This window comes from Leopardus geoffroyi, chromosome B2, assembly GCF_018350155.1.
Source record: "Leopardus geoffroyi isolate Oge1 chromosome B2, O.geoffroyi_Oge1_pat1.0, whole genome shotgun sequence".
Lineage (NCBI taxonomy): Eukaryota > Metazoa > Chordata > Mammalia > Carnivora > Felidae > Leopardus > Leopardus geoffroyi.
In genome coordinates this window covers 87,634,245-87,649,803 of record NC_059332.1, presented here as the reverse complement: position 1 = coordinate 87,649,803, position 15,559 = coordinate 87,634,245, and the positions used below count along the sequence as shown (strand labels likewise).

The window sequence follows — 15,559 nt, the reverse complement described above, 5'->3', positions numbered from 1 at the left end:
AAGAAAACAGAACAATAGGGTGTAGCTAACACTCAAAACTATTATCCAAGAAAACAGTTATTGGGGGAAAAAAAGAAGAGCTAATTCTACATATTGAAGGGGCCTACCAGGTAACTGGTAAGATTAACTCCAAATAATTCATCCCAAGACATATCATACTAAAACTGTTTGATTTCAAACATGACTTTAGGCCCTATAGGAAATCCTCAAATTTTCTAAGTGAAAAGACCAAAGAACTTAAAAGAGCAAAGTAATCTGACCTGCACTAGGCTTTTCAAAAACAACAGAAGGTAACAATGGAACATCTTAAAAGACTCAAAGAGCCTTCCTCCTTGTGAGGACACAGCCAGAAGTCTGTCTAGAGAAGGACCCCTGATCTTGGACTTCAGCCTCCATAATGAATAAACAATATGCCACAACAGAGCAAGCCTTCAGCTTAGAGAAAAGTGTTGTAGGTCCCATCTTTCACTCTACAGAGATTATATGGACTGGAACTATGACATACTCACTCCCTTGATAGAAAGCTCAAAACCAAGAAAAAGTGACCAAACCCAAAGGAAACAAAACCGCAAAAAGTTTCTTCTAAGACAGCAAAGAAGCTAGTTGAAAATTATTCCTTGTACTATCTGACATGCAGTGTCTTTGGGGACCGAGATGGATGTGGATAAACCAAGAAAGAAAAACAGAAAAAGCAATTGAAAATTTCAAGAACAGGGCTGCTTCCCTTCCTCATCCACCTGGGAGTTAATGATATCACAGAAGACATGATCGTTCCCTGAATGTTGACAGCAGTCTAAGCTCCACACAGGGCCTGTTCTTAACATCTTTCCAGACTGCTGAAGCAGAGACTTTTTTTCTTTCTTTATGTTGTACAAAGATTTTTAAACTTTACGATGTGACAACATTAATTTATACAATACCCTCATTATGTTTACATTTTTTAACTTTTTTTGTTTATTTGAGAGAGGGAGTGTAAGAGTGCAAGCAAGGGAGAAGGAGAGAGAGAATCCCAAGTAGGTGCCTAGCTGTCATCATGGAGCCTGTTGTGGGGTTCAAAGTCGCTAACCGTGAGATCATGACCTGAGCTGAAACCAAGAGTCAGGCGCTTAACTTACTGAGCCACCCAGGCACCCCCCTCATTATGTTTTTAAAAGAAGAAAACATGCATATGTGCGCATGCATATACACACTAACATTTTTCCGTAAAGTATTTAATTCCTTCTCCCTACCCCCTGGCATCCCCCCCACCGAATGTGGTAGGTGAAGATTGAATGGGATTTGGAGTTTTCTTGCTGAGGAAGAGACATTTTCTGCAATCAGGTCTGTGTTCAAAGAACTAATGTTCTAAGGAAATTATCTAAAGGGGAGAGGCAGTTCAGGGCTTTTAAGTTATTTTCATATCTGCCTGTGCTCCTGCTGACCTTTGTGAAGCCAACAGGATGATGTTTCCCAAGGGGACAGTGTATAAAACAATTAGGGAACCCTCTTGGAGGCTCAGGAAGGTTTGCAAATTCACATACACCTCAAATTATGTGGAAATTCCAAGAATGGAAATAAATTAATTTGGTCAAGGACATAACTGTGTTCCAGGAAATATTCTAAACACATAGCTTTTGTAGATCTATCTGTATGACTCTTTTCCTGAAAACCCAACACTCATTATCTAGTAAACGTCAATTAGATTTCAGTTTCACAGAAGGAAAGCTAATAAATAATCCTTGAGTGATATTTCTTATGTGCCAGAAAGTAGAGTTGGTGTGAGGTTAAGTAAACTGTTCAAATAACAGAATATGATAAACTGGACTTCAAATGCAGATTTATTTGGTGCTACAACTCATGTTTTTTCCTACCACACGATTATGTAAGAAAGTGCATATTTAAGAAAGAAAAGAAATAGCTGAATTAATTCACTCCTCTTTGGGGAAATAGACCTAAATATATTTTATGTGTACTCTCCAAATTGCCATGAATGAGGCAGGGGACACCGGTGCTGTACCATGTGCAATATCATAGCGTTTCTGACCAGTACAAATTATATTTTAGCTGCCACATATATGCATAAGTTTATATATGTTGTCACGTTTAAGTGTCACAGAAAGATTGTTGAAGAAATTTCCTGTGAAATAAAAACATCATTAATACCAAAAACAAAAAGACAAAAAAACACCCAAAACCCCACAAAGATTCAAAATGTATGGGCCAAGGATTTTATAACTTTCACCCTGGCAATCCCACTTCTAGGAGTTTATTTTTGGTATATACGTCTAGCAATTCAGAAAAAATGCATATGCATCAGGCTCTTTAGTGCATTGTTTATAAAAGCATAATATGAGAAACTACCTAACGGCCCATACACAGACTAGTTGAACCAACCATGGTATCTCAGCACATTGGAGTACTGTGTTCAATAGACTGAATAAAATATCTGAAGCATTTGATTTCCAGGATTTATTGTTACATAAGCAAAGTGCAGAAGAATATTTATAGGATGCTACCTTCTGTGTATGAAGATGGGGAAAATAGTAAATGCATATGATTAGTTGTGCACAGATAAATACTGGAAAGACAAATCAGAACTATGAAATCGGTGGGTAGGAATGGGAGATTGGTGAGGGACAGTGCAGTGGAAGGGTTTGAATGTGTTATGATTTTAGAACTGTGCTAAACTTGAACATGCTCCAGAAATAAATCAAGGTGCGTGGAAGAGGGATTCATTGGAACATAAAGAGAAACACCTAAACCGAACTGTATTATAAGTGAGTAACACATGGGAGAAGTGATGGGTGGGGGGAGGACTGACCTAGACAATTTGGAGTGCACTATTTTGACAATGTGCTCTAAGGCTAAAGACAGAAGAATTGTAATGAACTGCAAATACTGGACTCGTTTGTAGATTTGTCTTACAGTGCTATATATGAGTTAGCAATTTTAAATCTTTATTTGGGTTCTAGGACTGAGCAAATTAATATATTATGGGTGATTAAGAGCAAACTTTGCCACTGTTGGAAAATTGAGTTACAAATATGGAAACAGGGAAAGGTAGAGTGAAAGATAATGTGTAGGAATAGAATTTGAGATATTAGTATGAAATAATGGTTTTTAATCATCAGAACTAGAAGTGAGTGTGTGTGTGTGTGTGTGTGCGTGCGTGTTTGTGCGTGTGCGCACACACATGGACATGTGCATACATGCATTTCCTACCTTATCCAATAGGTGGGCCTACAAACGATGGTATTTGAATAACAGGAAACTGCAATGTCTTGGTTTTGAAGACCAACCTCCAGTGACAAGAAACAAAGTTCCTTTGGCAAATGACTGGTCTTCCAGGCTGGGGCATGAAAAGAAAAAAATGAACCTGGAACATTTTGTACCAGAAACTAAGGAGGTACTCAGAAAATGAAGAAGACACCTCTGAAGGACAAAAGAGCCAACATGAAGATCTCCCACACTCTAAACCTGGGATAATTTGAGAAACAAAATAAATGATAGCAAAGGATTGTAATCTATACAGTAAGACTTTATGAATCCATACTGGTATAAATGAAAAATAAATGGAGAGAAGGGAAACGCCTCCTAATAAATGTAGATGTTGGTGATAGAATTAGGAAAATCACCAGTTGACAACTTCCTTAGTAACTGTTTCAGGCAAGAATCCTCAATGGCTGCCAGAAGTATGATGAAAAACAATATTTTTACAGCTGGATAAGTATCTACACTATCAGTTACAAAGAGAGCAGTAACTTTACAGTTTAGAAAATCTGGCAGATACCACCTTACCCACATGACCAAAGTTAACCAATAATAGGACAAATGGATATTATGTACCTTCAGTGTGATGTGATGCACTTAAAGAAGAAAAATGTGTCTTTGGTATTCTTGCCAAAAATATATAATGTGAATCTAATTATGAAGAAACTTAAGTTAAATCTAAATAATGGACCTGTACTCCTCAAAAATGTCAAGGTCAGGAAAGATAATAACTGAAGAACTATTATGGATTATAGGAAATAGAAGAGACCTGGAGGCTACATGCAGCATGCGAGAATAGAGGGGATATGATAATGCTTTTAATTGTAGCTCCAAAGAAGTAGAAAGTGGAACAGAGAAAATACTTGAAGAGAAAATGACAGAAAATTTTCCATAGTTAAGAAAAGCTGTCGCATTAAGAAAATCAATTCCAGTTAGGATTAAAAAAAACAAACAAACAAAAAAACAGACCTAGCTACATCATAGTGAAACTGCAGAACATCAAAGACAAAGAGAAGAGCTACAAGCGTTCAGACAGAAAAATGTTACCTTCAAAAGAATGCCAATTAGACTATCAGCTGACTTCTCAACAGCAGTGGAGGTCAGTGGGAATATTAATTTTCATTGTATTAAAGCAAAGTAGTTGTCAACTTAAAATTTTTCACCAGTGAAATCCTTCAAGGGTGAGGTGAAACAAAGCTACTGTCAGTGAAACAGAATTGAAGGGAATTCTAAAAGAGGTATTTTAGAAGAATGGTGCCTGAATTGGGGGAGTTGGGGGCAGGGCAGAGGTGGTGTGATGTATGAAGGAATAAAGTGCAAAGAAAATAGTAAATGTTTTGTATAAGTCAGTAATATAATTGGTTTGAATTAAGAAATAGTTTAAGTACACAGTAATACTGGTGTAGAAATTGGATAGGGCATAATGAGTATTTTAAGGTACTTATTTTAAGAGGAGAACGAAGATATGTATTAACTTATCAAGACATTTGCCTATATGCTGTTATTTGTAAGGTAATCACTGAAAGAAGAGAAAGTAGACTAACGTACTAGCTAGCGGAGAGGGAAAAAAGAAAAATATTTAACCCGAAAGAACTCAAGAAGGAGGTGTTTGTGGAAAAAATAGGTATACAAATAGAAATACAGAATAAAATGGTAGATTTAAAACTGAATGTAGGAGTCATTACATTAGTGGACTACTAAATGCTCATTTAAAAAAATATACTGTCAGAACAGAATGTAAGCTGTTTATAAGAGATAAGCTAAAACAAACTATAGAAGAGTTCAGAATTGATAGAAAAAGATGTAATATGTTAAACTAACATTAGAGAAAATTAGACTTTAAAACCAATAAGAGCATTAGGTCATTTTGTACTGATAAAAGGTTCAATTTATCAGGAAGATAAAGCAAATTTAAATTTTTATGTGGCTAAGAACATAGTATTAAATGAAAATAAAAATTGAATTACAAGAAGAAATACACATATGCTTAGAAATAATTGAAATACATTTCTAACCCATAGGTGAAAGAAAATATAATGGAAACTGTAAAATTTTTGAAGTAAATGATAACTAACATACTACTAGTTAAAGCTTTGGGACTGCAGCTAAAGATAAAGAGGGAAAAGTATAACTTTATGTTGTTTTTTAATTTATTTTTGAGAGAGTGAGCTCTCTCAAGTAGGGAGGGTTAGAGAGAGAGGGAGAGTTCCATCAGCCTCTGCCATTGCAGAGCCCTGAAATTTATAACTTTAAATACAGATGTTAGAGGGGGGAAAAGCTGAAAATTAATGAGCTAAGAATTCATCATAGGGGCGCCTCAATGGTTCAGTTAAACATTTGACTCTTGATTTTGGCTCAGGTTGTGATCTCACGGTTCCTGAGATTGAGCCCCATTTGGGGCTCTGGTCTGATAGCTGAGAGCTTGCTTGGGATTCTTTCTTCCTCTTTGCCCTTCCCCCACTCACACACATGCTCTGTCTCTCAAAATAAATAAATAAACTGAAAAAGAATTCATCATACAAGAAGTTAGGGGAAAAAAATCCCTGCATAATAAACCCAAAGAAAGTAAAAGGTAGCAAATAAAACTAACACAAATTTGTAAAATTAAAAATAACAAAGATCAAAACAGAAAAAGATTAAAACGGTCAAAAATTGGTTCTTTAAAAGTTACTAAAATTGGCTAATTTCTCTTGAAATGATTACACAGTCAATACTAAAAATTTAAAAAGGAACGTGACCAGATTTTGCAGATATTTTTAAAAGTTGAGATATTGTCATTAACTGTATGCTTAATAACTTGAAAATGTTTATGAGATGGAACAAATTACTAGAAAAAAAAAGAACTTACTAAAACTCATCTAATACTCAACAACAGTGTATCAGGTAAATGGTTCATCATATAGTCATATTTTGGAATACTTTGATGAACTAGGCCTATACGCAATATGGATGAATCTCGGAAACACGATGCTGAGAAAAGAAGCAAGTTATAAAGAATAGAATTAGGCCACTTAAGAATACAAACATGGATAAAAAAGTGATGGGAAGCCAAACTGTATATGATTTAGGCTTATAGGCCTATGTGGCAAAACTTAAAAAACAAGAGAATGATTTATGAAGGTCAGGATAATCATTTCCCCTGGATGGCAGATGTGATTGTGGAACACATAGGATCTTTCTAGTGTGCTAATCATGTTCTAATAATTCTTAACCTGTGTATTTTTATTCTTTAAATTTCACATACATGGGTTTTTTTTCTCTTTTATGTGTATATATTATTATACAAATGGAGAAAAAAGCCCAAACCAAAGGTTATGTTCTTAATGTAATTGAATCATATTACCTCTCTTTGTATAGTCATTTTGGAACTGGTTGAATAAATTACTTAAAACATTCTTTGACAAATCAAGTGACCGAAGACGACCTTCAGTGCCTATAATCCAGCCCAGGGATCCATTAGGTTTTAGTTGGTGGATCATCACTCATGTAGCATCATTTTACCAGTTTGATCGCCATGGAACACAAGATGAAATGGTAAGATTTTATTTTCTTAAACTTTCTCATATTATTAATATGTATTTTTTGTAGACACGTTAGTAAACGAGCACAGAAACACAACAAAAAGTAGATCACAGGGGCGCCTGGGTGGGTCATTTAGGTGTCTAACTTCAGCTCAGCTCATGATCTCTCAAACTGTGAGTTTGAGCCCCACGTCAGGCTCTGTGCTGACAGCTCAGAGCCTGGAGCCTGCTTCGGATTCTGTGTCCCTCTCTTGCTCTGCCTCTCCCTCGCTCATGCTATCCCTCTCCTTCTCTCCCTCCCTCTCTCTCTCTCTCTCTCTCTCTCTCTCTCTCAAGAATAAATAAAACATTAAAAAAAACAAATTAAAAATAAAAGTAGATCACAATCCTACAGAGAAAAATTCAGCTTCTGAATCTAGAAGTTGGTAGACCTTTCCCTAAACATCTTGAAAAATGGTAATTTTTATGTTTTTACTATTTAAGGAAGATCACCTTGGAGAAGACTTGAGATCTAGTCCAGTCCTGGCTCTGCTACTAGGTAGTTGTGTGACCTTCAGTAAATTACTTCAACCTTTCTGAGCCTGTGTTCCCTCTTCCAAAAATCATGGGATTGAGTGTTCAGAAAATGCCTTTTAGTTCCAAAATCTATAAAATTGATGAAGGGAAAGCACATGTCTCCAGTAATGAGTTAGTAGTTTCTGTGAATAATTAGGTAAAATTATTTCCTCAGAATAATGCTTCTTTAGGGAAGCTTTTCATAAAGATATCTTAATCTATTAAACAACCATGAGGTTTACTTCAAATAGATTTTATTATATTAATTTCTAGTTAGAAACATTTTTTTTGGTGTTATTTAAAAAGCCCTGTGAATAAAACTAGCTGGTAGACATATTTATTTGAAGCTCTATTTGTGTATAATTATTCCATGTTCAGAAGTGAATAGTGTAGTATTGTATTAGCCCATCAGTTCTATAACATATGGAATCTTGAAGCTAATGTGTTTGATTTTCAAAATTTACCTTTTTCTGGGATGGGGGGAGTAGTTCCCAAATCTGGCTTATCATCCATCCGACCTACCTGGAAGTTTTTAAAAATTCAGGTTTTCAGATCTCAACTCTAGAGATCCTGATTTAGTAACCTGGTTTGGAATTTGGGAATTCTTATTTGTAAAAAGTTTCTTGGTTCTCATCCTCTATCAGGTATGGAGATCATTGCTTATGAAACCTATTCCTTGACAGACTTTCTTCTTTTTGAATACTGAAAAAAGTCAGCTCGGAAATCATGCATGGAATCTGAGGGTCAGTTAGCATTGACAGTTATGTCATAGGAATGGAAAGGACCTCAAAAGGTTTTCTAAATGATCCGCCTAATAATAAAAAGCTTTCCAGGAGATCCCAAGATAAATTAAAATAATAAATCAGAAAGTTCTCTGAGAAACTCACACACAGATCAATATTAACGTATTTAAGCATTATACCAATTTATTGAGAGGGATCAGTGGAATGAGCATCCCAGAGAAAAGGATTATATGTCCTTTGTTTCTGTACATCAGTTCTTATCATGCTGATATGTAGTAAATACTCCATAAATCTTAGCAGATTGTCATTATTATTGCAGTAGGCCTTTCACTGAGTATTTTTGTGGAGTTAATATGTTAATGTTTCACATCTTTTAACCATTAGAATACTAGAACATTAAAGTAACTCAAAAATTTACCTATAAAATAATGTCTTTACATCAGCATTTTATTTCTCTTCCCATTTTAATTCCCCAGTACATATTTTTGATTTTAATCGGTGTAAATAAAAACGGTAATTAGTTAAAAGCACCTTTGAGTTACCATTAAGGTGGTTATTATAATAATAGGTGCCAATGATAGGATGTACGTGAAACAGATTTATTGCCTCTTGCTTCAGGGAGCAAGCTTCAGCTTATAAATGCTTGCTGGAACTGCCACTAACACTTATGCGAGTGAATGGTGTATTTCAGTGGTGGTTGATGTTGACCTCCACATACACCCACATGTGGTACATAATCTAGCCATGTTAATATATATCATTACTATTACTGTTGTACTGTACAGTTGAGTTGCTGAAATCACTCTTCTATTTCATACAGAGAATTCCATAGGAAATTAATGCTTTTATTAGCCCTGAATCAAGATAGCAATTGAATTGTCTGTGTTTAAAATAGCTTAATCTACGTCTTTTAATATGTCAGCAGTTCCTGTATGATTTTCTTTTGCTAAAATACATGTATTTTAAGAATCTTAATTTAAATTATATAGAAGGTTTTAAGAGGAAAATGCCATCATATTTGAAAAAGAACCTTTCATATGATAAAAATAATAGAGATGTATAATGTATATGTATATGTGTAAAACAGACTTGGATTGTATTCATGAGTGCTCAAAGAACTTCAGATATTTCTGGACTTCTTAATATCTTTGAGAAAAAAAAACACCTCAAGCTCTCTAGTTGATACTAGTTTTCATTAGGGGTGATGCCTTCAGCATATTGCATTTGCTAAGTGTTTTGTGGGTTTTTTAAAAATTTTATTTATTTACTTAGAGCAAGCATGAATGGGGGAGGGACAGAGGGAGAGGGAGAGAGAGAGAATCCTAAGCAATCTCCAAGCTCCACACGGAGCCCAATGCAGGGCTCAATCTCATGACCCTGAGATTGTGACCGGAGCCGAAAGAGTTAAATGCTTAACCTCCTGAACCACCCAGGTGCCCCACATTTGCTAAGTGTTTAATATTTCACAGTGACTAAACAGCCTTTATATCTGTGAAGTAACATGAAGTAGGTGAGAGAGTAACATATCCATTTTACAAGTAACAAAACTGAGGTACACCGTAGTTAAATGTCAGCCTATCTTTGTCACTTAGATAAATTTGATATTGGGGTTCTCCTAAAGACCACCTTCTCTCATGAATAGAACTTCAGTATGGAAACCGTGTGTACCAGTTTGCCATGGACAGTTTCTGTTATGCCTATTATCCCCTCCTCCTATCTGGTTAATTTTCCTTTTACTCTCAAGTGTCTCAATTTGGTCCAGAAGTCCTGTAATCATTCTGATCTATGAATGTAAAGGTATATTGACTCATCCTTTCAGAGAGATTATGCAGAATGTTAATTTGGATCTGGGATATATTTTGATCAGAATTTTGAAAATTTTCTGAATTCTTTTTTCTTTTTATGATGTAGTATCACAGCCAACTACCATATAGAAAATGGCCATGCATTTATAAGCCTGCTTTGTTCCACTCACAAGATGAGATCTTTACATTTTATTTTTTTAATTAAAAAAAGAATTTTTTTTAATGTTTGTTTATTTTTGAGAGAGAGAGAGAGAAAAAGTGCTAGTGGGGGAGGGGCAGAGAGAAGGGGAGACAGAGGATCCAAAGCAGGCTCTGCACTGACAGCAGAGAGCCCAACGTGGGGTTTGAACAAGCCACGAGATCATGACCCAAGCTGAAGTTGGACACCCAACCGACTGAGCCACCCAGGCATCTCAAAATTTTAACATTTTAAATAGGTTTCACATATGCTTCATTTTTTAATTTTATTTTAAAAGCTTTTTTGTGGATTAAACTTTTGCTGTGCATTTAATCACAAAATTTGCCAATTGATTAATGTAAGCTTGTAAGGAAAATTTGGTATCTCTCATACTAGAGGCTTTAGAGTTTCATGTGTTTCTATTTAAGGTTTTTCTTTCAACCTAGATAAGAGTGTGTTATCTTCTCACAATTGCCACCATCTATTTTAAAAGCAAATATAGTTTAAAGAGAAGAAATATTTTGGGGCATTGCAGGAATCAGTTTAACAGTACTTTCCCTGCTGATGTCAGGTCAGCTGATGCTCATCTTCGAAACATCTGAAATGGTGACTATATAAAAAGTCTGAAATATAACCTTAAAGTGAGAGCTGCACCAAGTTACCTTGTCTGCTGGAAGTGGAGAATGGGGTATCTATTTTATATTTGTGGTGGAGACATGACCTGTCCTGAAGCTTAAGTGGTTGTCTTAGTTTGGATGGTGGGATAAGAGATATAAAACATAACCCAAAATTGATGACTTCCTATTTCCTTTCTTTTTTTTTTTTTAATGTTTATTTATTTTTGAGAGAGAGAGAGCATGAGAAGGAAGGGGCAGAGAGAGAGGGTAGGGGGACAGAGGATGCGAAGCAGGGTCTGTGCTGACAGCAGAGAGCTCAGTGCAGGGCTTGAACTCACAAACCGTGAGATCATGACCTGAGCTAAGTCAGACACTTAATCAACTGAGCCACCCAGGCGCTCCATATTTCCTTTCTGTCAGAGAGATTAAGTTTTGTATAAGTTAGTATGTAGAAAAAAAATGTAGGTGCTCAAAGTTCAGTTTTGCTGTGGAGAAAAAATCTGTGTCCTTTGATACAGTCTCTTAGACTTGATTTGGGCATGATATAGTTGTCATTCTTTAATCTGAGTTATGGTTTATTTTTGTTTTAGATTATAGCCACAGTACTGATCCACAGAGTTGAAATTCTCTGGACAAGAATACATTACTTACCTATAATTCCTGTGATTCAAATGCCTTGATAGAACAGAATCATTGAAATATACTCACTAACACTATGAAACTATAAAGCTAAATACAGTAGTCCTGTCATAACCCCTGCTTATTTGGGGTTAGTGATGATGTTTTCTTAGTCAAGAGTGACATAAAAGGGAATTGCTGAAAGGTGAGGGAAGGTTTATTAGAAAATGGGAAGAATACTGGCTTTGGAGCAAAATTCTTGCTCTGACTTCTATGTATATATACATAACCTCTCTGAGACTTAATTGTGTTTGGAAATTGTGAAATGGAAAGATTTTTTTTTTTTTTTGAGGAAGTAATGTAAAGACCTTAACACAGTGTTCATATAGTATTATAAAACAAAATAGTCTCCTTTTTGAGAGAATTTTAGGACCAGTTACCAAGGCTGCTCATTCCTGACACGAATTGCAAGCTCAAGAATGCCCAAAACCATATAATTTACTTAGATTTACAGAACTCTCTAAAAGCTATTACACTCATGGTTATGGTTTATTACAGGGAAAGAATATAAATTAAAATTAGCTAAGGGAGGAGTATATAGTAGAGTCCAGGAGAAGTACCAAATGTGGAGCTCCTGTTGTTTTCTCCCCATGTTGTCAAGATACGTTAGTCTCCTGGCATCAGTGTGTGACAGTATGCAGGGAGTATTTCCAACCAGGAGAGCTTGCCTAAGCTGCAGTGTTCAGTTTTTATTGGAGCTCCATTACATAGATGTGATGGATTGATTGCCCACACGGTTAATCTCAATCTTCAGATCAACTTTCCAGGTCTCCACAGCCCTTAGCCTAAGTCACATTGTTGGTTTTGGGCTGTGGCCAGCCTCCACCCTCAATTACATTGTTAGACTATCCAGTATGACTCTAGGCTCCCCGGCAAACAAAGATATCCCTATCAGGTATAACATTCCAAGGGCCTAGAAATTACTCCCCAGAAGCCAAGGATAAAGGCCAGATTTTCTCTTTGGGTAAGGCCAAATTCTTTACTACACATTCTCTCCTCATAAAAGGTTTGTATTCACTTTATTTACATAAATATATCTGAAAAGGTCAATAATTTTTTTTTTTTTTTTTTTTTGCTAAAAATAACTGAGTCATTGTATCAGTTATTTCTTACTGTGAAACAAAATTTGGCAGCTTAAAACAGCAAACATTTATTATCTCACACAGTTCCTAAGGCTCACACAGTTCCTACAGTAAGAGCTTAGCTGGATGGTTCTGGCCCAGGATCCCTCATGAGTTTGTAGTAAACTATCAGCAGGTGCTTGAGTCTCTGAAGACTAGAGCTGGAGGACTCACTTCCAGTCTTTCTCATGTTGGCAGGAAGCTTTAGTTACTCATCACATAGGCTTCTTCAGGCCTGTTCACACTATGGTTTTCCCTGACGGAGTCAACAAGGGATTTTCATTAAGATGGAAGCTTCATTGTGTTCTAACCTAATCTTGGAAGTGACATACCAACACTCCTATTAGTACTGATGCTCTCTTGATAACAGACCAACCCTGGCACAGTGTGCAGTGGGGTGGGGGTGGAGGGTTAAATAAGTGTATGAATACCAGGAGACAGGGTCATTTGGGGCCATTTTAGAGAGGAGCTACCACAGTCATTGAGTACCTTTATTAAGGAAATGTTTGTTTAGTAATTTTATGTAATGAGCATCTTACATGAACATTATCCAGTTATTTAAAATTGAGAATATTGCAGGGGTGCCTGGGTGGCTCAGTCAGTTAAGCGTCCGACTTTGGCTTAGGTCATGATCTCCTGGTTCATGAGTTTGAGCCCTACATTGGGCTCTGTGCTGACAGCTCAGAGCCAGGAGCCTGCTTCAGATTCTGTGTCTCCCTCTCTCTCTGCCCCTCCCCCACTTGTGCTCTGTCTCTCTGTCTTTCAAAAATAAATATTTCAAAAAAAAATTGTTTTAATCAAGAATATTGTACATGCTTTAACCTTTTATGAGTCATTTGGGTTCATCCTTCTGAACAACATATTAATTATGATGGGGATGGTAGGGTATGTTGAGGCTCTTTGTTTCTATTCTTTAAGGCTTCTGGCTTTGCTTTTTGAGGTGTTACAGTTACCTTTTGTACCTTTTTCACTCACTGTCAGAAACTAGTTGTTATTTGCTTCCTCTCCAAAGCACTTGCTTTTCTTCTGGTTTTGACTAGTATACGTGTATCCAGAGCTTTAAGAACTGAGCGTTCCTCTAGGCTTTCCCTTTGGAAAGCAAAGCCTTTTTCAGTGCCTAGCTTTTGTGAAGTATTTTGGCTTTGTGAAAGTCCTTTTCGGCTTTCTTCCTTATTGTGAGGAGTCTTCCAGATAAGTGACCATTGATTAAATGAGGTAGCACTGTGTACATTTTTTTCCTATACAAAATGTTTAGTTAATTGCTTAGTAGAATAGATTGTCTTGATGTTATTATATATAAAATGAAAAAGTCTCTGGTGAGTAAAGTATACAATGAGGAAAAAAACACTCAAAGCATAAAACACTCCAAAAACTACATAAAGTTTTTTTTTTCCGCTTAAATTACATATGACAGCAAAATTTAAATATTTGTTCAAACAGTTATAATTGTATAGAAGTGCCATTGTTTAATAAAACATGTCCTGTTAAGGTTTATATTGGATTGGAATAGTTACAATTTTTTTTTTCTACCAAGTCTGTCAAGTTACTCTGTCCAAGTAATTTTAGACATTCAAGAAGTTGTAATGATGTCTGATGATAGAGAAGATATTTGTACTTCACTACTAGCCTGCTATACTATAATTTCAATGCATAATTAAGAGCAATAATTTTGCTGCAATATTCCCCTTTCTAGAGACAAATGGAATCAAATTGGAATTTTGTAGAAGAACTGCTAAAAAAGTCCATCGGTGTTCAGGTATGCTTTCAAATGAGACAATTTGTGGGCTTTGCTAAATTTCTAACGTTACAGATTTTTTTAAGAACTGAGAAAACTCTTAAAATGATTTAAATAACAAACTGTTTACTTATTAAAAACCTGAGGTGGAATCATCATTCTTTGTTAATGAAGGGGCAACATAAGATAGTTCCTATGAATGAGTCTCCTTTGAAGATTTTTATTTCAAACACTGAGTTGCTAGTTGAAGGACAAATAAAATTATCCTAGCCGGTGACTTTGACAAAATGTATTCAGGATAAGTAGTGGATGTTTCAAAACCGTACGCCATTCCTTGACTGTATGGTATCGGGTCTAGAGACACGATGAGGGAGATAGTGGCATTGGAAATTCGGCTGTATCCTCATCACAGCAGGAGGGTGACTTGCCTTGCTGAGCAATTTGTCTTACAGGCGCGAATCCTACTCTAACTGATAAGGTCCTAGTTTCTGAGCCCTCATTTCCTACGTTATCATTTTTCTTTCTGCAGAGCCGCTAATGTGGTGCTTCATGGCCCAGAGGTCAGATTTGACCTCCTTTTAAAATAGTTTTAAATGTGCTATTCATCACATCTTTAAACATACTGTATTGTAGTTCTCTAAAGTTTTGTAGTATAAGTTATTTATGTAAAAATTTAAGGGGAAATTTTAGTAAAGAATATTTTTAAATTTGGGTAGTAGATTACTTTTCTGTTAGGATATGAAGATTGTTAAAATCTTGAAGAGGAATAAACAAGAGATATAGTACAGGATTGATATATATATCATATGTACGTACATGCACACTCATTCATACTTATGAATACATGCACATTTATTTTGTAGCCATATCTTTGAAAATCATATAAATAGTGTCAAATTTTCTTTTCCATTTTATCTATATTAACTCTTAATTTTTTTAGGTAAAGCATACAATAAGTACATTTAGTTTATAATATGAGTCTTCCAATTAACGAGTAAAAATTCTAGACTAGAATTCCAAAGACTTGTGCATACATAGTTGTACAAAAAACAAAAGAACTATAACCTCAACCATTGTAAAAGTTTTTATTTTTATTTTTTTCTGTGTCATTTCAATTGGCTTTCTCCTTCGTTCTTTTTGAGAACATACTGATTTAGTAATTCAGAAAGTGTCTTATATACGTTGTTTTTTTTTTTTTTTTTTTTACTTCAACAACGTAGGGGATCACTAAAAAGTGGTCATTGTTAATTATGTTAGCTATTGATCCAGTCTTAATGCCTTAACACAGCTTTAAAAACCTCTTAAACTTCCTTTCAGCTCTAACATTGTATGAATTTATGGTTTATTCAGGTAGGTT

At 35.5% G+C, this 15,559-nt stretch overlaps 1 protein-coding gene across 1 annotated transcript in view; it reads left to right on the top strand.

Moving 5' to 3' along the window:
* Positions 1–15,559, top strand: part of MMS22L (MMS22 like, DNA repair protein) — a 128,482-nt gene that overhangs the window by 15,935 nt on the left and 96,988 nt on the right. Inside the window, exons 10-11 of the mRNA XM_045499080.1 lie at positions 6,607–6,783; positions 14,161–14,223. Coding sequence (XP_045355036.1) covers positions 6,607–6,783; positions 14,161–14,223 — 240 coding nt within the window. The remainder of the gene's footprint in view (positions 1–6,606; positions 6,784–14,160; positions 14,224–15,559) is intronic.